The following is a 23,122-nucleotide window of genomic DNA, read 5'->3' on the forward strand; positions in this document are numbered from 1 at the left end:
AGTTGAAAAATAGCCCATTGTGTGTAAGTGCCACATTTTCTTTATTGTTTGTTCATCTGTGGAGGACACCTCAGCCGGTCCTGTGTCTTAGCTGCTGCAGTAAGATCTCGGTAGTCTTAGCTGATGAGACAGAAGGACTTGGAAATGTGCTTTTCTGACACTGTCTCAGATCCTTCAGCTTTCGAGAGAGCAAAAAGGCAAAGCCAGCTTGGCAGGGCCTGGCTACATACATTGGCATGGGGGAAGGCTACGTAGCTCTTATAATTTATCTGTCAGTAGGATTGCAGAAACAATGAGCAGCAGCCTCGTCGCTAAGTTGACTGGAGCGTCTGTCCATTCTGCAGCCGTTTATTTAGGGAGCTGGGGCTGCTCGGAAGCCTTGTCTCACACTTTTGAATTTTAATTCAATTTGATTTGGAGCATGCCTAAAAATGATTTCCTGGATAAAAGAATAGATGTATTTTGCCTTTTTTCTCTTTCACATAGGTGCATTATTCCTTTTGCAGTGGTAACATACATATGACATAAAATTTACCATTTAAAAAATATGGTTTGGTAGCATTAGGTAATGGATGTTATTTAAGAGACAGTGGTGCACTTGTTAATGAAACAAAAAGAATTTAAAACTCTCAGCTATCAGATTCCTGTGTTTAGACTGTTTTTGTTCTAAACTTGACACCAGGGCAGTTGGCCAAAGGCTTTCCTGAAGGGTTGTACCACTCCCTGATGAGTTCTCACAAGTGAGCCACGCGTAGTTTTACGGTGACAGATTTGCATTCTTTTTAAACACACCCCTGGAATGTAGCAATATGCAAAAGATGATAATTTTTTAATAGGAAAAGTGGTCAGGGCCATTTGCTGACCTAGATTGGTAGTCTTACTGTAGAGTCTATAACAAGAAGGCTTGTCAAAAGGTATTTAAAACCTCATCGTAAGAATTTTTAGAAAGATCTATCTCCCTATTTCCTATTATCTACATTTTTCTTTGTTCTTTATTATGTAATTTGAATTTCTCATATAAGAGAAACCATATGATATTTAAGCTTGTGTGTCTGATTTGTTTCACTTAACATTGGAGAGAAGGGGAGAGATGGGTGAGGAAAAGACATGAAAAAAGGGCTTATGGTGTGTTGTGTCCATGTCCTCACTTCCCCAAATATTATGTACTGAAAACATGTACCAATACAAGTAAATACATTTGATGAAAAAGAGCTTTCGGATACTACTGCATGGGAACCAATAGAGAGAGTGGCTTTGTGGTTTTAATGTAAGAAAATACAGAAAGCATGAACTGCATCAATTGTCACAGTGTGTGCATTTTACTTGCACTGTGTAAATGAGTGGCAGGGTATTTCTGACATCTAGTGTAGAGACAAAGAACCATTGGCAGTTCTTAAAATTAAGCTGTTTTTAATCCACTGGGGAGTCCGACCATATTATTAATATTTTGTAAATTGAAGTTGTGAATCTAGAAGAACAACTTTCAAGGCGATTCATTATCACTTATCAAGCAGTTGACAAAAAAGAAATGAAATGATCTCTACTCTGGTCACTGACAAATAACAGTTCAGACTCTCAGAGAAAGCAGTCTGCCAATTCAAGAACCAAATGAAGATTAATTGAGTATCACTTCATGAATTTTGGAGACTTGGGATGCTGAGTTCATTGCACAGCAGTCTGTCTTGATTACCACTCTCCTGCACGGAGAGTTTCCAGGGAAATAGGTGAACCCAGCAGCACCATAATGCACCTGGCTTTTGGTACCAAAGCCTTTACTCAGTGTGGTAGGGATGCGCAGGTAGAGTGAAAGCCATTACAAGAAAGGATGGTAGGATGCACGGGTTAGGATAGTTTTTGTACCCACATTTCTGGAACTGAAATTCCATCCCTCTACTAGCTGTGTGTCTTTGGACAAGTTACAAAACCTCTCTGTGCACTGATTTTCTTAGTACCTTATTAGGGTGTTTTGCGAAATACATACACATTAGAATTTAATTTAATTTACCAGCAATTATAGTCCCTAATGTCAAGAGTTTGATAATTTTATGGCTCACGAATCTCAGAAAGATAAATCACTACCAAGACTTTTTTTTAATCATGCTTTTGTAAGTATGATTTTACCATGGCTCTGCTAAGTATAATTTTCTATATGTAGCTGTGCCCAAGAATGAAGTATGAGTCGACTGTTAAGTGTTTTTATACTTCCATAAGTGAACATTTAAAATTTAAATTAAGTTTAGACAGTATAAAGATTAGACAAATCCTTTTGGTATTCAGAGAATATAGAGGCCCTTTTCCTATCCTTGTTGTGGTCTGGGAAGTTTATATTTGTAATCTCATGGAAACATTATTGGAATCCTGATGAATTAATTCCAATCTACCACCTCCAGTGCAACCCACGGTGAGAAAAAAGACACCAAAACGTATTTATAGTTAAAGGCAGCCAAGGGATCCTGAGTCCAGTTCAGATGAGGGTTCATGGAACAAAGGCCACAACGCAGGACTAACCTGAACTTTATTAATTCATGAAGAATGGAGTGGCTAAGAATGAGTGACTGTGAGAGTGGCAGGAATTCCATGAGCTAGCAAGGAGGGCAGAAGGCACCTCTGCAGTATGTGGAGAGAAGGATATGCGGAAAGACCAGCCCTGCCACGCGGCTGAGGTAGCATTTAATGCTTACGAGGCTATTGCTTCAGTTTATGATGTGAAAACTTTTGTGCCCGGGGGAGTCAGAGCCTCTTGTCTTGAGGCCTGAGCCCAGATAACAGTCCTGGAGCCTTGGTTCTGCCATCCAGCTGGACTCAACCATATAAAGAGACAGTGAGACGGGGAAACAGTGGGCTGTCAGCTGGCTTCAAAGGTAACACATCAGTACCTCAGCTGGCCCTATTTACATTGCTTAGAGCCAATTGAAGTGAAAAGGAAATAGCTTAGCCAGGTCTGTACAGATCAGTACATGCAGATAGGGCCAAGTTTAGCCAAGGTGGAGGTAATTGCTCTGTGTTGGAGAACCATCCAGGTGGTCTTCTACAAGAGAAGCCTTTTCAACTGTAAGAAATGAAGTAGTTTCCTTCTGGTAGAACTGGGCCTCTATTATGGCCCGTGTCAGAATGCCCCCCTTCAGAATGTGAAGCTTCATGCAATCACAGGGACAGTTTTCTAGAGTCTGATTCATCTATGGCTGGAATTATAGGTGTGAGTGGCTACACCCACCCTAGGGTGGGTAGTTTACATACTATTTTGGGACAGAAAGAGTCTTCTCTCCTGATCCTCCTCCCCCCACCCCTTTTTGCTCTTGCTGCTTTTTCTGCCTTCTGGGTACTATGAACTGTCATGCCTCCCTGACTCAGGGTCAGCTGAGTATGGGCTGTGAGATAAATAAACCTTTCTTTCCTTAACTTTGAGTGTTGGGTATTTTGTCTGGGCAATTAAAGGAAAGTAACCAAGACAGAATTTGGTACCAGAGAAGTGAGGTTGTTACTGTGATTATACCTGACCATGTGATTCAGGAGCTTTTGGAAATGGCTTATGGGAAGAGTTTGGAAAGGTTCTGAGATGTCACCTGAAAGAGTAGCACCAGAACATCTTAAGCTCTTTCCCATGGGAGATTCTGGTCAAAGCTCAGAATACCAGAAGGCTGATAGAAATCCTGCCTTGAAAAAACCAGGCTTGGTAGGTTTTGGCTGAGAAGAAGGACTGCATTACCTGTTGGACTCCAGATGATGTGTGTTATGGCTTGGCAGAAACTTTGTCTGCTTTGTTCTCATGTTCAGATACTTTTTCTGAGACTGAGGTTAAATGTGATGGATCTGGAAGAAGAAATTTCAAGGTAGTCTAATGTTGAGGCAGTGGCATGGCTATTGCAGGGGGCTTTTAGCCAGATCTATGTTGAGAATCAAGAGCAGAGAAGCCAATGGAATGATTTAAAATATGATTTTGGCCAAAAAGGAAGCTCCAGTAAAGCTGTGGACTGCAAAGATACAGCTGAAGAGATCTCAGTTGCTAAGAAGGAACAGAATAGAAAAGATTGCCCGAGGGCATCACAAGCAGCAGCAAATTTCTTCCCTTTGTAACCTCAAAACTGAAAAAGCAAAAGACTTCGTTTTGAAGAGAAAACCACAAAGTGCCACGGATCATAATGGTGGCAGCCACACTTTATTCTAGAATGGCAACAGTGATCATACCAGGTTCCAAAATGGCAGCAGACACATCAGGTTCCAGAATGGTGGTGGCCTAGAATTTGTTCCTCAGAATCAGGTTTAGAGTACTCAGTGATCCAGGCACTTAAATCTCTATAGCCAAAAGCAAAGAAACTCTGGCCACTGTTCCAGCTGGCAGCAGACCTTAGCATCATTCATGTGGCTGGTTTTAAGTGCATGCAGAATGCAAGAGTTACGAGGTTAAGAAGGTTTCCACTTTTCCTTCCTTAATTTTGGGTGTCAAGCATTTTGTCACAGCAAGAAGAGAAAAAAGTAACCAAGACAGCCTTGTTAAGGTGTCACCATTACCCAGAGGCTCTGCACAGTGCTGAAGATTCTAGAGGAGGAGCAGCTTCACCCTTTTAGATGCATAAAAAGCAAATTTTGCTGTATGTGAGCAATTTGGAACTGAAGGTTCTGCTGAGAAAGCAATCTTGAAACGGGAGGAAATCCAATCTGGAGAGCATTCAGATGAATGAATTAACACAGCAGCTGTAAGCACGACAGCCACTGAGCATCCCTGACTAAAACTAGCCCCAGCCAAGGAGAGTCAGAGGTATCAAAAAGATGTTTCCTTTGAGCCACTGCTCCCACAAACACTTCTTTTACTCTCCTGGTCTCCTCTTCCCTCCTCATTCATCTACCTCCTGGTTTCTTCATCAACCTAATCTGGACTAAGGTGTTTTTGTCTCCTCCCTTACTTCACTTGTTATCTTAGTGGACTCTGTCCACTCTGATGTCTTAATGTCATCTGTATGACTTTTATCTCCTACAAGGACATCTTCCTGGGCCACACTCGCCGAGACAGCTGCTGCCGAGCACTGGCCTTGACTAGATGACTGGTGCTGTAGACTTAATCCTTGCAGAATTCTATCCTGATCTTCCTTATCTGCCATGCTCCTTCCGCAGTTTCCCCATCTCAGTAAATAGCCACTTGACCTTCCTGCTTGCTTTGGTCAAAACCCTAACTTTTCCTATTCATTTCTCAACATACCGTATTGCTTGCAGAATCCACCTCTTGTTATCACTTCTATTACTCTGGCTTCACCCACCACCAGCTTTTGCTTGACTTGTTGCAAGGATCTCTTCTTTGTTGCTCTTCTCTCCATCACCAGTCTAATCTCAAAACAGCAGTGCATGGATACTTTTAAACATTAGATCACTCCCCCCTACCCCAAACCTTCCAGTGCTCCTCACTGCTCCAAAATAGAAGCCCGTCACCCTGCAGTGGCCTCTGGTCACCACTCTGAGGCTTGCTAGGCTCAGTTTCACTCTGTTCTGCCACCAAAGTGTGTTACTAATAATGCAGACCAATGCTGGGGCAACAAGGAGGTGGCTCCCCTCAACTGCGATTAATGTTCCCTAGGTATCTGACCATGCCCCACCTGTCTTCTCTGTTTTTTCTCTACAGTACTTGCCATTTTGTCTGTTTATTTAATCTCTCTTTTCTACCTTTATACTAGAATAAACATCCCAAAGAGCAGAGAGTTTTATTGGCTTTGCCCACTTTTGTATGTCAGTATCCAGACCAAGGACTGCTGGTCACATGATAGGCATTTCACAGATACTTGCTACGCAGGTAGAGGAGCCCCCGAGCTATCTAAAACTAGAATTTTCTTTCAGTTTTAAATCACTATTATTCTTTGTTATTAGATTCACTCTAATACTAACTTATTACAGAATGAAACTTTGCTGTCTGTTGCCCAAAGTGAAATCAACTCTGAAGATTCCTGGAGATAAACATCTGCTTCAGCAGTTAGAAATGTGTGTGAGAAAACTCTTGTGTCAAGAAAAAGATAAAGATGTTCTGGCTATTGTAAAAAGAGTAAGTATCCCTTCTGCCTGCATTGTTTATTGCAATAGTACCTCTAGCACTTTAGCTTAATAAGCAGTGTGTTAAGATGTTTATATCTTTGTCAGAGTAGTTTTAGTGAATGATTTGATCGATGTCAGCTGCAAGTGGCTAGGAAAGCACCTCCCAAAGGGACCTGGGATATCAAGCTTTTATTACTAGGAGCTTCCCAAGGGAGAGCTTAGCATGTGCTAAAGGATCAGTGAACACGGCTAGATGAATAATGAATGCTTCATTCACCAGGTTTTTCTTAAAAGTAATTACAGTGCAGTAAAACTCTGTGGGTGGCAGGAGGAACCTTAGGCTTTGTGCAGACAGCCTCGGAAGAGCACTCAGGAGTTAATTCAGTGCCCCATGTGGCTTGATAAAAGTGCAGGACCTAAAAATGCTCTTTGCTCAAGGACTAGAACAGAAACCTCACACCTACTTCGAGGACATTTCTTTGTAAATAATGTAACATTGTTTTATAATTTTTGGTTTTGTTTTAGCAAGATATATGGATTATTGTGGGATATTGGAAGACTAAGGCAGTAAAAATTTGAGTTAGTGTACTCAAACTATTTTGCAGTTCCCAAAAAGGTCCTATACTGAGTATGTCCCTAATATTGTAAGAATGTCACTTTTCAATTTTTACTGAGAGCTCATGTATATGTTTTTTATTTCAAAGAGAAAAAAAGAAAACAAAAACCCCCCACAAAATTTCAAAACATATCGATCAGCACAACAATGATACATAATACTGTGTACTATACCCCTAGTCCTTCACCCAGAGCACAAGACATCCACATTCAGTTGTCCAGACACCAGCACAGATCTTCCTCTTCAGTGAACTTAGAGAAATCAGTAGCATAACTATCTAAGCATCATATGTGTGTATATACATATACCAATGTTGTTTCTTTCAGTTTCTTACACTAGTGAGACAATATGATGTTTACACATGTGTGTCTTATTTATTTCTCTTACAAGTATGGTCTCAAGTTACATCTATTTACCTGTAAAAGTCTCAACTTTATACTTCTTTATGGCTAAGTTGTACTCCATTGTACAAAAACACTATATCTTTTTTGTCTATTCCTCAGTCGATGGGCATTTAGGTTTTTTCCAAGATCTAGCTATCACAAACTGTGCTTCTATAAACATGGTTGAACGTATATCACTGTGGTATGATGTTTTACTTCTTTTGGAAAGATACCCAGAAGGGGAATAGCTGGATCGAATAGGACTTCTAGTCCTCGTTTTTTGAGGAATCTCCACACTGATTTACATGATGGTTGCATCAGTCTGAATTCCCACCAACAATGGAAGATTCTTTTTTCCCCACAGCCCCTTTAGCATTTGTTATTGGTTGATTTCTTCATAATAACCTTTCTTTCCAATGTGGGGTGGAATCTCAGTGTTGTTTTAATTTGCATTTCTCGAATGACCAATAATGTTGAACATTTTTCACATTTATTTGCTGTTTGTATTTCTTCATCTGAGAAGTATGTATTCATCTCAGTTGCCTATTTTTGGATTGGATCTTTAAATCTGAAAGAACTGATTTTTATTTTTTGAGTTCTTTATATGTTCTCAATAGTAATCCTTTGTCTGAGGTACAGCTGGCTAACATTTTTTCCCACATTTTGGGTTATCTTTTCACTCTGTTGGTGGTTTCTCTTGCTGAGCAAAAGCTTTTCAGTGTCAGAATAATAAACATCAAAGTTATTTAATTTTCCAAAAGAAGTTATTAATTCAAGAGATATTACAAACTACCTCCATATACAGAACAATAGTTAAAGCAATGAATTATTAATCTGCAATGGGTTCCTTTGAGTTACCGCTCTGGGATGGGAGCCTCTATAGAAGCTTTGCAAAGCTTTGGGGTAAAAATGGAATAACTTACTCCAGCCAGTCTTTTCATATAGGAAGTAATTTTATTTAAAAAGGGAGTAGTTAGTAAATTCATTTATTGGAGGAATTATAAATTTTTTGTAAATTTCTGTATAAAAAGCCACATAAATTTTGTGTGTAGTGCACAGGTTTGGGTGTGTGAATATGCAGATGCCCTTCCTGTGGGCATTAGAGGTAACTCTTTTGGGATGAGCGTTAGAAGCATGGTCCTGTCAGAAGCAGAATCCTTGATTGAACTGACTGTTGTTTGGGTGGGACAACTTATTTCAGACCAGTGTATTCAGAAAGATAAAACCAAATTGCTGGAATGCTTTCAGGGCAAACCCTTTTATATTGGCTATAGTGTCATCATGTTAAACAATTTCTGTAGAAGAAAGTAACAATTTGAAGGCAACTGATAGTTCCCTTTATACATGGTTAAAGACTTTTAAAAATACAAAACTGAGCCAGGCATGGTGATGTACATCTATAATCCTAGCACTGGGGAGGCTGAGGGCAAGAAAATCACTGTGAGTTTAAGGCTAGTCTGGGCTACATAGTCAGTTTAAAGCTAGCCTGAAGTACTTAGCAAAACCCTGTCTCAAAAAAAAAATCAAAACAAAACCAAAGGTGATATTTCTGAGTATTCAGAAAAGATTAACTCTGGGATTTACTAAAAATTAATTAAATTGTATGAATTTGATATTTAAAATAGGCCTATAGACTTGCTCTTCTACCTAAAAGTTAAAATGGATCCTGACATTAATATATAGAAGTTTGTTATAAATTTTTTTTGTCTTTTTCCTTTTTTATCGGTACCAAGGATCAAACTCACGACTGCCTGCTTGCAGGGCAGGCACTTATGCCGCTGAGCTAAATCCCCAGCCCCAGAAGTTTGTTATAAATACAGTATGCAAATGGGGGGAACTTTTGAAGTTTCCTAACTTAATGTTCACACAGTACAGAAATCTTCTCTTTGAACATCTCTGGAAAAGGGAATATAAGAAATGGTTGCCTGAATTGAATTGCTGTTGAATAATTCTACAAACTTTCTTTTTAGACTGTGTTGGAACTGGACAGAATGGAAATGTCCCTGGACGCTGTAAGTACCTGCTGTACCTTCTACTAGAAGGAGTATTTAAAAGATCAGTGGCCAGTCATCCCTCATGTTTTACAATGTTGTTTCAAACTTCAGTTTCAGAAAAAGTTTTATGAAAAGGATTTGTTGGATCAAGAGAAAGAAAGAGAAGAACTGCTTCTTCTGGAAATGGTATGCAGTTTTTATATGCACACACACACACACACTCTTCTGGTCAGTTTTAATTGTACTTTGTTACTCAATTTAAAACATAATTTCTTTCAATTTCAGGTTACTTTTTTTGTTCTTAAGTAACTAAAGAAGAGTCGTGATTTTCTGGAATCTATTGTTTTATGAACTAGAAGAAAAATTATATCTGAGAACCTCTTTTTAAAAGCTATTGAAGTAAAACTGCAATCCAGTTAACTGCATGTACTTCAGTGTATAGGTGTGGCCAGGTGTGGTGGCGCATGCTTCCCCAGCACTGGGAAGCAGAGGCAGGAGGATGGCTGTGAGTTTGAGGCCAGCCTGGGCTACATAGTGAAACCTTGTCTCAAACCAAACCGGACCAACCAAAATATATAGGTGATATAATCAACATACAAAATATGTCCATGGTCCCAAAGGTTTCCTGTTCCCCATGGTAATCCATATCTTCTTCTGTGTCAACCCCCACCATCTGAACTATTTATATCACTATAGATTGGTTACATTTTCTACAAAGTATGTAAATTGAATTGTTAGGTAGTCTTACAATTTTTAGTATTTTTTTTATTAGTCCATGGTGGCAGTACATAATGTTCACATTCCTTATATGGAATTGGTATATGCATGTAATTCATCTTAACTTCTTTCTGTATCCCCTTTCCCTCCCCCCCTCCATCTCTCAGTCCCCTTCCCATTTGAGAAATATCTTTCGACCAACTCCTATTATCTTTCATTTTGCTCTTCATTTATGTTATGTTTATTATGTAAAAGGAACCATATGATACTTAAATTTGTGTGTCTGATTTATTTCACTTAACATTATGGTCTCAGGGTCCATCCATTTTCCTCCAAATGAATCGAGTTTTTCTTTATGCCAGAGTAGTACTCCCATTTTGTGCAAACACCACATTTTCTTTGTCCATTCATCTATTGGTGGACTTACAGGCTGCTCCTAAGATTTAGCTGTTATGAATTATGCTATTTGGGTCATGCTTTTTTCCATCAGTACAATAATTTTGAGATTCAATCGTACTATTGATTGAATCAATAGGTGATTGCTCTTTATGTTGGAGTAACATTTTGTATTATGTATGTAGCACAATTTGCTTATCTTTTCATGTCTTAATGAACATTTGAGTTACTTGAAATTTTGAAATACTAAAAATGAAACCACTTTGAACATTAGTAAAGAAGTCTTTAGGTGGATGTATGCTTTCATTTCTGTTGGGTAAATACCAGAGATAGAATGACTAGACACATGATAGAATATGTCTATCTTGAAAATAAACAAAACCTTTTTCCAGCATGGCTGTATCATTTTACATTTTCATGGCTGTTGTGGGGAGCTTTAGTTACCCTCTTTATGCTGTGTAAGACTTGATGTGGTCCTTTTGTTTTTAAATTGTAGGCATAATAGTACTGTGCAGTGGCGTCTCGGTATGGTTTTACATTGTTTATCCCTGGAGCCTAAAGATAACTGATCATCTTTTCACTTGTTTATTGACCTGTCTTTTTTTATGAAGTCTGTTTTCAGAATTTAAAGTACATGATTTATTATTGAGATATAAAAGTTCTTCTGAATATTTTAAGACTTTCTTCAATTTTTGCTACTTGGTTATAAGAACACTAGTATAGATTTTATGTATTAATCTGTTATCATAAATTTGCTGTTTCATGTTTTTAGATTCATTAGATTTACGATATATCTTTTTTAAATATAGCAAGATTACTTCTCCCTATTGAATATTTCCTGCCTTCCTTCCTTCCTTCCTGGTCTCCCTCCCTCTCCGGTGGGCTGGCTCTGAGGCGGAAGGGCACTGCGGAGCAGAAGCAGTCCGTGGTGTGGCAGGGTGGAAGGCAGAAGGCAGGGGGCAGCTGCTGCCTTCCCCTTGTCCCTCCCCGTGCTGCTCCCTCTTTCCCTCCCTCCCTCTTTCCTTCCCTCCCTCCTTTGGTTCTCTGATTTTAAGATCTAGCATCTTTAGTACAGTTAAAGACCTTTCACTGAATAGAAGTGGTGTAAGTGGGCACCCCTCTCTTTTTCATAGTATTATAAGTGGGAAGTAGTGTAAACTTTTGTCATTAGATATGAAGGTAGCCATAGTTTTGTATAGAGGTCTCTTATCAGATTGAGGAAGTTTCCTCCCACTCTTGGTTTCAGAGGTTTTTTATGTATGGCTGTTGAAATTTTATTAGAAATGAAAATTTGGCTTTCTCTTTTATTCTATTAATATAGTGAATTACACTGACCTTTTCAAGCAGTAAACCAATGCTGTATTTGGGTTATAGATCAACTTGAGATCACATATTATTCCTTTTCTTTATTACTGAATTATTGGTTAATGTTTTTGTTAAGGAATTTTTAATCTGTATTCATAGATTTGTAGCGAAATTGGTTTATAATTTTCTTTGTTCATTTTTGAAGGGTCAGTTTTTTATTAGATAGATACATTCCACCTCCTCTATTTTTTTGGCAAAGTTATATTTTCTTTTAAAGATAACAAAATCCAACAAAACAAAACAGAACAAAGCCAATCAAAATAAAGCAGCAAAACTGATTCAGAACTTCAAAGCAAGATACTAGGAAAACAACAATAACTATTATAGTATATCTTGTTGTCTTCACAATAGTTGTCCATTCCATCAGGTAGAGCAAAATCAAACCAAAACCAAAACAGAATAAAGCCAATCAAAACAGAATATTGAATAAAGCAAAACAATCAGAATTTGTTCTCAAAACAGTGAGAACAATATTGGCTTTCAAAGACAAGCTAGAAGGAAATCCCCCATATTTGCTATATTGCATACTGTCATCCAAGAAATGCTCAGACCACTGGCCCCAGGCCTGCAAAATCAACCAGGCAATACAAGCATTTAGTTGCTATCAACTCAGCCTTTGCTCCAAAAGTGGGGTAGGGGCATGTGCTGCAGTTCTCAGTCCAAGCTCTGGTAGGCTCATGGGAGCGCTGACTTTTTTTTTCCTGGAAGCCACGAGGCTTACATGCCTACCACAAAGGTTGGCTGGTTGGCTTCTTGTTAGATGCTCCCAGTCCCTTTTGGCAAAGTTTGTATAAAATTAGTTTTATTTCTCCCTTTGTTTGATGGAATTACCTTATAACTTGTATACTTTATGTATATTATAATTTAATCAAGTATTTAAACATAGCCCATAGAACTTTTTTTAAAGAAAAACATGACTTTGCCGTTGACCAATTAGAAATTGAAATAACCAGTAGCAACAAATATTTTGCTGATGAGAACCAGTAAATACCTTTTAGAAAACATATTTATCACAGTGATGCCAGACTTACTTAGTTGGAAAAAACCCCAAGGACAAAGTTTTTTAGATATTAAAAGCGCAAATTCGACCTAACTTTGAGTTCATTAGACACAAATATGGGGAAAAACACTTTTAAGAGTTTTTGAACTATATATGAATTGCACTAGCTTAAAGTTTTCACCAAAACAGCTTCCTAAGTGGACTTACGCGCTGTACCATTAACACAAAGTTGTGGCTTTCATTACAGGAGCAATTAGAGAAGGAGAAACAACAGAATGATGGGAGGTCCTCGAGTGACAAAGTCTTTGAGAAGAAACGTAAGTGGTTTCCCTGTCTTTACTCCTCAGTTCCCGAGGTACTGCTGCATTCTGACATTTTGATAGACATGGTAAGTTTTAATTTGGCAGGGAAAATTGCTTTAGTTTCTTTTATTTATCAGAAGTTGCTTTTGAAAATTGGCTGCTTACTGTGGTACAGATGTTGGGAATATGTGAGGGTCAGGAATCAGTGTGGAGGTTCAGATGCTTATAACCGCTGTAGGACTGCGAAACTGATCACTGAATGGCGATGACTGACATATGAAACTATGCAGAAAGAATATTTGGAAAAGATGCAGCTTAACCAGGGCTATAGATTCACATTTTTTGTGCTTTCTGATTAGTAAAGACTTAGAGAAATTATACAACTTAAAACAGAGTTTATTTTAGGTAGAGACATAAAGACACCAACGCAAAGTCTGCCCAAGAGCGTCCCCATCTCTGTTCCTGGACCTGCTTCTAGCAACCCATCAACCAGTAAGAAATACCTTTTTTTAATGTCTCTTTCACAATGATGTTTTTCTTTTAAAAAATTAATTGCAGGAAAATGCATGCTGCTATGTTACTCTAATGCATCTCAAGCCTTTTACTGTCAGTAGTTTCAATAGTTCTTAATGGGTGGTATGCATAGAATGTGTTTCTGTGAGCTCAAACTAGCAGAAGGGTCTTAATCACCTGTGTTTTTTTCTGAAAATATTGGGTATTGGGGTAACTGAAGAGAAAATGAAAAATTGCATTTTCCTTTTTTCTGTTTAGGCAAAGAAATCAAGAAGTCCAAATTGATTCGAAGCCAATCTTTTAATAATCAAGCTTTTCATGCAAAATATGGCAACTTAGAAAAATGTACTAGGTATGATTTGCTGGCTACTTTTTAACTTTGTAAATTTTATAGTGACACATATTTATTTAGGTGAAATAGTTATATTTTTGTAGAAATAAGAATTAACCTCGCATTTTTTTTTACACTTTTTTTTTTCTTTTTACCGGTACCGGGGATCGAACTCATGACCGCCTGCTTGCAAAGCAGGTGCTTATGCTGCTGAGCTAAATCCCCAGCCCCCAACCTTGCATTTTAATAGGCCAATAATCTGTCTGCTTTTATATAAAGATTATTATATTTTTCAAAAATAGTAAAGTTCATCAGTTCACATAAAAATAAGTATCAGAAAAAATAAATTTTAACAAGTAAGTATCAGGGCATTGGAGGAAGAATATTGCCATGATGCCATGTAAGAGTACTGCGGAATCCCCGTTCCATTTAGGGGTAGGTGGCGCTCTGCTGCGTACTACTGAACTTGTAAGCATATACGGGAAGGTCCCATCTGTTGGCTGGCACGGCATTCCCCTGCTTTTAATATCATTTCTGCCTGTAAATAGACCACAGGAGAAACTCTCGCTCTCTCCGTCTCTCTCTCTCTCTCTCTCTCTCTCTCTCTCTCTCTCTCTCACACACACACACACACACACACACACACACTGCGCACGAAGAACAAAAGAGATGACAGATAAATAGAAAGTAGGATGAGGTTCAAATAATTCACAAATTACCTATTCTGTGGTTTCAAAAGTATTTTAATATATATGCTAATTTGGTTCATTGATACTACTAGTTTCTTAGTTTATTGACAAGGAAATTTTGTACTTTTACCTGTTGGTTTCTTCTTTGTTAAGAGTCCTTTTTGTCTATATTTTGTATTCTGAGTAACTGCTTTGAAGACTATGACAGTGTATTAACTGTTGCTCTCATTTTGTTATGACAATCTTTTCATAAAATTAAAAAGAGTCAACTGAAATATTCATACAGAAAGGTATTCATGACAGAGTGCTGACAGTAGATGAAGGTCTGGTTTCCTTTTTTTAGTTCAGGAGACAAAATTAAAAATGGTTGGATTAGAAGAGAAGCAACATCAATTAAATGACCATAACTTTTCATATGTGGTATACATGTGAACTTACCAGCTGTGTATCAGCTGACAAGCAAAAAAAATAAATGTCTTTGCAAGCATTCATTTGTCTCCCAAGAAATATGTTATAGGAGCCCGGCGTGGTGATGCACGCTTATAATCCCAGCCCTCAGTAGGCTGAAGCGGGAGGATCATTGTGAGTTCAAGACCAGCCTGGGCTACAAAGTGAGCACAAGGCCAGCCTAGACTACAGAGCGAGACCCTGTCTCAAAAAGACAAAAAACATATTACAGGAAAACTGTTTGTATAGCAAATTTATTTCAGATTTTTTTCAGCTGTATTTTGTGGCATTACCTAGGGGTTCTAGACAGTTTCAGAGTGGATAAAAGGTATTATTACTATTTCCAGGAAAGTTTTACCCATCTTTCCTGTATTGGCTGAGCATTGAAATAAACAAACAAATTATAGTTCTGATAAAACAAAAGTTTAAAAAAATGCTTGGAATTTATAAACCAAGTAAGTATTTTGAGGCATGGAATGTAAATAGGTGAAAATTAAAGCAGAGAAAAAAAAGGTATTTTAAGAAGATTAAAAAGGTATTTTAAGAACTCAACTGCTGGATAACTGAGACTGAAACAAGTGTGTTGTATTTGAAATGGAAATCATGTTCTTTTCCAGTAAAACTACAACAGGATATACACCTCTCTCAGGGCTAACGAAGAATTCTGTGCTTTCACTAACTGGTAAGTAGCATTCTAAATTCCTCAGAAACTTGCTAAAATTAATAAGATGCTATTTTCTTTAAGTGGCATTACTTTATTTCTAGAACTGTGTTTTTTCTAAATTTGTATCTTTATCAAATCCCAAAGAAATTAAACCTTTCCCTAGCAGTGGAGAAAATACTACACCATACCCTTTGTTTTTATTGTACCAAACTTCAGAGCTTCATACTTTTAAAAAAGGAAAAACTATAACATAATAGGACTTGTTCAAGCTGGTCAAAAAGTTTTTCCAATAATTTTTAACAATATAGAAATTCACAGTGAATAATCTGCAGCTAAATACTCAGCATAGTAGGCACTGGAAAGTTTGTTCCCAGGGGTCAGCACACTTCTGGAAGGCATAGACTGTAAATGTCTCAGGCTTTGTTGACAGCTTGGCCTTCATCGGTGTCTCAAGTCTTGTAGTATAAAAACACCTGCAGGTGTCATATGATGAATAAACATGGGTGTGCTCCGGGAGAGCCGTGTTGCATAGGCAGCAGGCAGAGGCTAATCTCTGGTTTTTTCTGCTTTGTTAATATTGGTTGAACAATGTAATACTGATCTAATGTAATCTTTAAATGTAAATAATATTGATTCTCCCCAAAGGTTTGAAATTCTATAAAGTTTTACTTTGTTTCCTTTTTTAGGTTACATTTTGAGTATTCTGTATTCATCCTACCTCTCACTGTGCTCTTTTTAGTCTCATTGTTTTGTGAACAGTATTTTCATTTGCTAGCACAGAAAATTTTCCTGAAATGCAAGCACTGCCATCCATACCTTGTAGTTCTATAAAGTAGACCATTATCAGCATGCTCAGATAATGATAGAGTTGTTGAACTGAGTTACCCCATATGTGATGTTGGGATTATAAATAATAAAACTGTTGGTTACTTTTATCACAACAAAGTAATGAATTCTTGAGGGAGCACTAAGTAGTAGGGTTTGGGAATTTTATTTACATATGGAGTACCTTTAAAATTATAAATGGATATGGAGTTGCATATACATTATCTCAGCATAGAGTTAATGGTGCAAATGATTGTACCATCCATAAAGAACTCTTCAAACCAGAAAGGTCCCCACCTGTCCTGCGGAGGATTCCGTGACCCTGCTGTAATTGAGCATATTTATTCATGAGCCTGTAACAATTCCTGTTGAGAAAGTTTCCTACCTAAATCATTAGATGTATTGTTGCAGAACTGTTTTTATATAATTACGTACATTAATTTCTTTAGTTTTTATTTAACTAGTTCTTAAGTGCCCTTGAGAATAAAGAGGGAAATATGGTCTAAAAACCTAAGACTTACATGAACTGTCTTAAATAAATGTACATAAACATTAATCTTTTATTAAAATATTTAAAAATATCGTAAGAGCTGCATGTTTTCTTTTAAGGATACCTATAAGTTAGTGAAATATCTCCTAAGGATCTAGATTAGAAAGGTGTGTTTTTTATGTATTACTTAATGAAATAGAAACTGAAGAAAAAGTTACTGTATAATTATATATCCTACTAATAAATAGAAAATGGAAGCAAAAGTCTTTGAACAAACCCATTAGGTGTTTATATAAAAAAGAGGCTTTGTTTCGTCTGGATTTCAGGATGAAGATGTCATCGGAGTAAACCCGTCAGGTGTACTAGGATCCCGACAGGCAGAGGTGGTTATGAACAGCATTAGTTTGGAGATCCAGTCACAAACACAAGCTGAGCGTTGGTATCTTCAGAGAGTGACAGATGACCAGTGTGGCTAGAGTGGGCAGCGTATTTAAGGGAGGAATGTTAGGTAAAACTAGAAAGAAAGCCAAAGTCGTAGCTCAGAAAGTTGGGCTGGATACTGTGCGGTTCCCATGAACACACTGTTCACTAGGTGCAGGCTTTTGCCGTTATGAATTGCAGCTTCCCATTGAAAGCTATAGGCACAGCAGACTGGGGAACATAGTCAGGGCTTAAGGAAACAAAAGCAGCATGCATTGTTAGTGGGTGTCAAAGTCAGTAGAACTCTTTTGGAAAGCAATTTGATAAAGGTTATCAGGAATCTTAGCTTTAAAAGTACACTTTGAGTAAAAAAAATCACATTTCTAATGATCTAAATAAAATTAGGTACATAAAACATGATCAGACATATCATCACATGTGCCCTTGATAGGATGTGCTTAAAATGGGCACTTTACCTGACATTTTTTACCAATCCAGAGCCCATTACAATCTTATGAAAAACATTAGGCGAAACCCAATAAAAGAACATCTTACAGTACCCCTTAAATATATTAGGCCAGTACCCCTTAAAACCATAAAGGTCATCACAAACTAGGAGAGTCAGTGGCAACCAGTGAGAATTTAAGGAGACCAGACAAGTAAATGAGATGTGTTATCTTGGGTGCAATCTTCAGATGAGAAAGGCAGTAGGTAAAATAAAAGCTATATGTAATATAGATAGGAACTAATTAATGTACAATGTTAATTGCAGAGGAAACGGAAAGTGGAAATACAAGGTATAATAATTTGGAAAGAAGCAATAAAATTACTTTGTTCACAAATGTCAGGAGTGTCTATGTAGAATATTGAAAGAATTGGTCAAAATACTCCATGAATTAATAAGTGATTATGACAGGATTGCAGTGAACAAGTGTCATATAGAAAAAAATTAAGTTGCTTTCCTGTATTATAGCAATGAACAAGTGAAATTTGAAATTAAAACAATTCTGTATCAGCAGCAAAAGTGAAATACACATGAACCCAACAAAATATATAAAGATCTATTTGAAGAAAATGACAAAATTGATGAGGGAAGTCAAGGAAGGACTAAATAGGTATTCCATGTTCATGGTTAGGAAAACTTACTGTCAAGGCATTGCTTTGTCTTAAATTGATCTATAGATTCAATGTAATCCCAATGAAATTCGCAACAAATTGTTTTGTGTTCTGGCAAGCATGAGATTGTGAGTTCAATCCCCAGTACCAAAAAAAAAAAAAATTGTTTTGTTAATATCAATAAATAGATTCCAAACTTTATATGGAGAAAAAGAGAATTCAGACTTGCTCACATGATACTGAATAAGAACAAAGACAGACATTTCACACTACCTGACTTCAAGATTTCCTATAAAACTATAGCAATCAAGAAAAGTGGACTCGACAAATACATCAGAGGAACAGAACAGGAAACCTAGAAATAGACCTGTATCAGTATAGTAGTTTGATAAAGGAACCAAACCGCTGCAGTGGAGGAAGGAGAGTCTTTTCAACAAATGATGCTAAAACAATTGGTATATATATAACGAAAGGAATCACAAACCTAAAGATAAAGTGCAAATACAGAATTCCTACAATGTAACATAGGAAAAAATCTAGGTGGCCTCAAATATAGCCATAATTTTTTTGATACAACATCAAAGGCACAATCCATGAAAAAATTGGTAAATATATTTCCTTAACATGAAAACTGCCTGTCAAAGGTACTGTCAAGAGAATGAGAAGGGAAGCCACATACTGGAAGAAAATATAAAATGGGCAAAGACCTGAACAGATAACCTCATCAAAGAACATGGATGACATACATGGATGACAAGCGAACATACAGAAAGATGTTTAGCGTCTTATATGACATGGCATAATTGCAAGTTAAAACAATTGAGATGCCACTGCCTACCTTTTAGAATGACCAAAACCCAAAACACTGACAACAATGCTGATGAGGATGTGGAGCAACTGGAAGGCTTCTCAGTGCTGACGGGCAGCTACTTTGAAAGATACACTGTAGACTGTTAAGAATCTAAACATATTGTTTACTGCAGGATCCACTGATTCTGTTCTTTGGTGTTTACCCACAGTAGATGAAAACTTACATCTACATAAAAATTGGCACATGGGATTTTACAATAACGTCATTTGTAACTGCCCAAACTTGGAAGCTGACAAGATGTCCTTCAGATATTGAATGGATAAACTATAGTACATCCAGACTGAATTCTGTGCTAAAAAGAAATGAGCCAGCAGGCCATGAAAAGACATAGAGGAACCTTAAATCTCTGTTAAAAAATATAAGATGTCAATCTGAAAAGCCCATGTGTGTTATCCAGTTATAAAACATTCTTGAAAAGGGAAAATCCTGGAGACAGTAACAGAATCAGGGATTGAAGAGAGAGTAGGTTGGGGACAGTGAAATAACCTTTTATATTAGTACATAATAAGGGGCACAAGTCATATTTGTTTCAACTGAAAATGTAACACACCAAGAGTGAACCTAACATCAACTGTGCACTTTGGGGGTGATTATGATGTGTTAATATGGGCTCACTAATTGCAATAAATGTACGCACTTTGGGGGGATGTTGATTATGAAGAGGCTCCGGATGAGTGAGAAGGGGTGTATAGAGGTACTTCTTGTACCTTCCTCTCAGTTCTGCTGTGAATGAACATATAGCTGCTTTAAACAAAAGTCTGAAACAGTGCCGGAAGCACTAATTAGTTTAATATGGTACTAGGTAACAATATTGAAAACACAAAGCCCCAAAACTGAACCTCAATTGTTATATACAAAATTAACTCAAAATGTAAACCTAAGCATTAAAAACTAAAACTAAAATTTGTAAAGAACATGTAGAAAGTCTTTGTAACTTTGGAATAGCAAAGATTTCTCCTCACTATAACAGGAAAATATAAAGATAGCAGACTTCATCAAAATTTAAAATTTGAAATGAATAAAAACTAAAAGTCATGGCATGGATTTGGAGAAAATACTCATAATACATATACCTGACAAGAGACTTGTATCTAGAATACACAGAGTTGTTAAAAACTAATTAGGCAACTAATTTTAAAAGGGGCAAAAGCTCTGAATATGAGCACAAAAGAAGATATACATGTTAAGTACAGTTTATAACTGAAAATTCTTTACATCAGTACGCATTAGAGAAATATAAATTGAGAGCAGTGAGAAGAAAACGCACAAAGAGATACTGCTGAACAGCAGCGTGAATGCCTAAGACCAAAGAGGCCCCCAGCGCCAGGCATGTGATAAGACGCACTCTCCACAGTGCTGCTGGAAATGCAAACAAAAAAACGAAAGGCAGGGAGGGAGGAAGGAAGGAAGGACGCTTTGGCAGTATCATCTGAAGTACAGACTTAATCTTAGATCCAGCAGATCTACCTAGGCCTTTACCAAAGAGAATGAAAACATATTCCCACATGGACTTGTGTATTCTTTATGATAGTAAAAACCTGGAAAAAGTACAAGTGAACATTATGAATGAACAATATCAATCATAAAAAGAAATAAAGTACAGATATGTCAAATATGGATGAATCTTAAAGGAATTATACTGATCACATGAGAGAAGCCAGACAAAAAAGTTAGTATTCCAGGCTTTCATCTAACATCGTAGGAAGTGCAAGCTAATGTGCAGGGATTGGGGCAAACCAGTTGTTTTGAGAGGCAGAAGTGGGAGGAGAGGGAAGGGCTGCAGTGGACACAAGTGACACAAGGTACTGATAGGGGTGTTCACATCTTTTTGGCGACAGTTTCTTGGGGGCATATGTGTGCCTGAACCTTAGCTTGTGCCATTATGGTGTGTAATTATGCCTTCATAAAATTTATTTAGAAAATGCAAGTCAGCTACATTAACATTTTCTCCTTAGCATCTTGCCCAGTGTGCTCTGTATGTCTTCCTTTTAGATGATTCATTCCGGACTCGAAGTACCAATAGCACTCCAGCCTCCTTTTCTCCCAATCCCCCTTTGCCCAGTGCCTCCCGTGGGACAGTGAACACAGCTGATCCAAAGAACAGTGGAAATAAAGACGCACAACCCCGGAAGGCCACCTTGTGAGTCTCTGAGCGGCAACCGTACAGTATTTGTTCTGTTCTTTCCTAAGTGGGCTTTCCGTCCCATGTAGATACTTTCCAAGGAATGAAATATGTCTCCAGTGAGCCCAAGGGGATTTTTATCACATGAGATTTTATGAGGCTAGATAGTATATGTAGAGTGATTCACAGATCTTTGGCAAATTACTGTAACCTTAGGGAATCAGCAAAAGCATTTAAATGCCTTTAGCTAATACCTTGGTTTTATTTTCCTGTGGAATGTTTGCACTGCTTTATCTCTTGAAAGATGCTGGGGTAGTTCCATCCCGTGAACACCTAGCAATAGTATCTCATTGCTGCATGCTCAGAAACAGGGATACAGCAGATGCTCCCTGAGAAAGATTACTGCAGCATGGAATGCAGATTCATGGGCTCAGTAAACAGAACACATAGACTGTACAGGCCTTGAAGCTGAAGTGCTGTCTTCTTTTCCCCCCTGGTTCGTTTTTATATACAGTTTGGATCTTATTTTAATCATTGAAGTCTTTGTTTCTTTTAGTTAAAACCTTTGAGAGAGTAGTTTCGTGAAAACCAGTGAAGAGAATGTACCAAGTAAACAATTCGGCCAGGAGGCTCAAACTGCAGTTATAGGTTTGTTCTTTCACACAGAACATCTGAGCCTTCTAATGAGAACAGAATTTAAGCAAAATTCAGATTTCCTTCTAATCACATTTCATTAAATTCAGAAACATTTACCAAGCTGGGTGTGGTGGCTCACGCCAGTAATCCTAGCACTTGGAGGCGTAGGCAGGAGGATGGTTGCAAGTTTGAGACCAGCCTGGGCTACAAAGTGAGCCCAAGGTCAGCGTGAACTGCATGGTGAGACCATGTCTCACAGAAACATTTACCAGTAAAGTTTTTCAACTGCATCTTCTTTGCAGAAACTTCATGCTGGAGACCCTATTAGGAATGGAACTATATGTTTTAACTCATTCTAACTGTCCACTAGTATACACAAGTATAGATGTACATCCCTAACTTCCTTCAGAATTAAAAATAAATGTATTGAATGGAACTCAAGGAAAGAGCAGAAGTAATATAGGAAAAAGTCAGGTTGGTATTATAGACAAGTAGCGTTAATACAGGATCCCTTTACTACAGACTATGCCGGTTCCCCAAGTAGTTAATGCCCTAGTGATTACATGGGAGGTTCCATCCAAAGCCGTGAGCAGAGCAGCGAGGCGGGCTGACATTCTGCAGAGCCCAGGGGAGCTGCATGCCTGCCCCACAGGGGCCGTGTGTCTCAGCCTGCTTGACCTCCCTGCCTGGTCTTTGAAATGCAGGGCTGACTCATGGTCTTTGAAGGGGTCTTCTGGTCATGCGTCCTGAGACCCCTCCTGTGGACCCAGGGCCGCCAGCACTCAGAAGGCTGCCCTGACCAGTCCTGTGGAGGAGCCGTGCAGACATAGCACACGAATTCTCATCACTCCTATACATGTTACAGGCAGTTTTTAAAAACCACCTAAGCCTGATATACTCAGGCAAGCTCTTCTTTATTCAGATTTCTTCATTCCTTCTTCCCTTGCTGAGCATGTTCTTCCCTTGTATAGACTGAATTTTCTCTCACATAAGTGCTAGTTACAAAAAGCGACATCCACAGCGCTTTCCTCCCACATGGGGTGGGCAGGGCCTGCTCCCTCTGGGGTCCCGCCGCCGGGAGCTCCAAGTGCAGCCAAGCTGGATGTTGACTGATACCTGAATTGGGTTTTTTGTTTTGCTTTGTTTTTATGTGAAGTATTGTCTGCAATTCTGGTATAGAAAAAGCTGTTTCTTACAGGAAGAGCAGATG

At 38.1% G+C, this 23,122-nt stretch overlaps 1 protein-coding gene across 3 annotated transcripts in view; it reads left to right on the forward strand.

Moving 5' to 3' along the window:
- Ppp4r4 (protein phosphatase 4 regulatory subunit 4) overlaps window positions 1–23,122 on the forward strand; it is a 101,636-nt gene that overhangs the window by 77,081 nt on the left and 1,433 nt on the right. For all 3 annotated transcript variants that reach the window (XM_063241433.1, XM_063241434.1, XM_023561880.2), the window contains 8 exons: window positions 5,881–6,025; window positions 8,985–9,026; window positions 9,120–9,194; window positions 12,734–12,803; window positions 13,194–13,280; window positions 13,560–13,653; window positions 15,386–15,450; window positions 21,147–21,294. In XM_063241433.1, coding sequence (XP_063097503.1) covers window positions 5,881–6,025; window positions 8,985–9,026; window positions 9,120–9,194; window positions 12,734–12,803; window positions 13,194–13,280; window positions 13,560–13,653; window positions 15,386–15,450; window positions 21,147–21,294 — 726 coding nt within the window. The remainder of the gene's footprint in view (window positions 1–5,880; window positions 6,026–8,984; window positions 9,027–9,119; window positions 9,195–12,733; window positions 12,804–13,193; window positions 13,281–13,559; window positions 13,654–15,385; window positions 15,451–21,146; window positions 21,295–23,122) is intronic.

The sequence above is a fragment of the Cavia porcellus genome, unplaced genomic scaffold, assembly GCF_034190915.1.
Source record: "Cavia porcellus strain 051 isolate PalLab524CR breed Dunkin Hartley unplaced genomic scaffold, mCavPor4.1 scaffold_31, whole genome shotgun sequence".
Taxonomy (NCBI): Eukaryota; Metazoa; Chordata; class Mammalia; order Rodentia; family Caviidae; genus Cavia; species Cavia porcellus.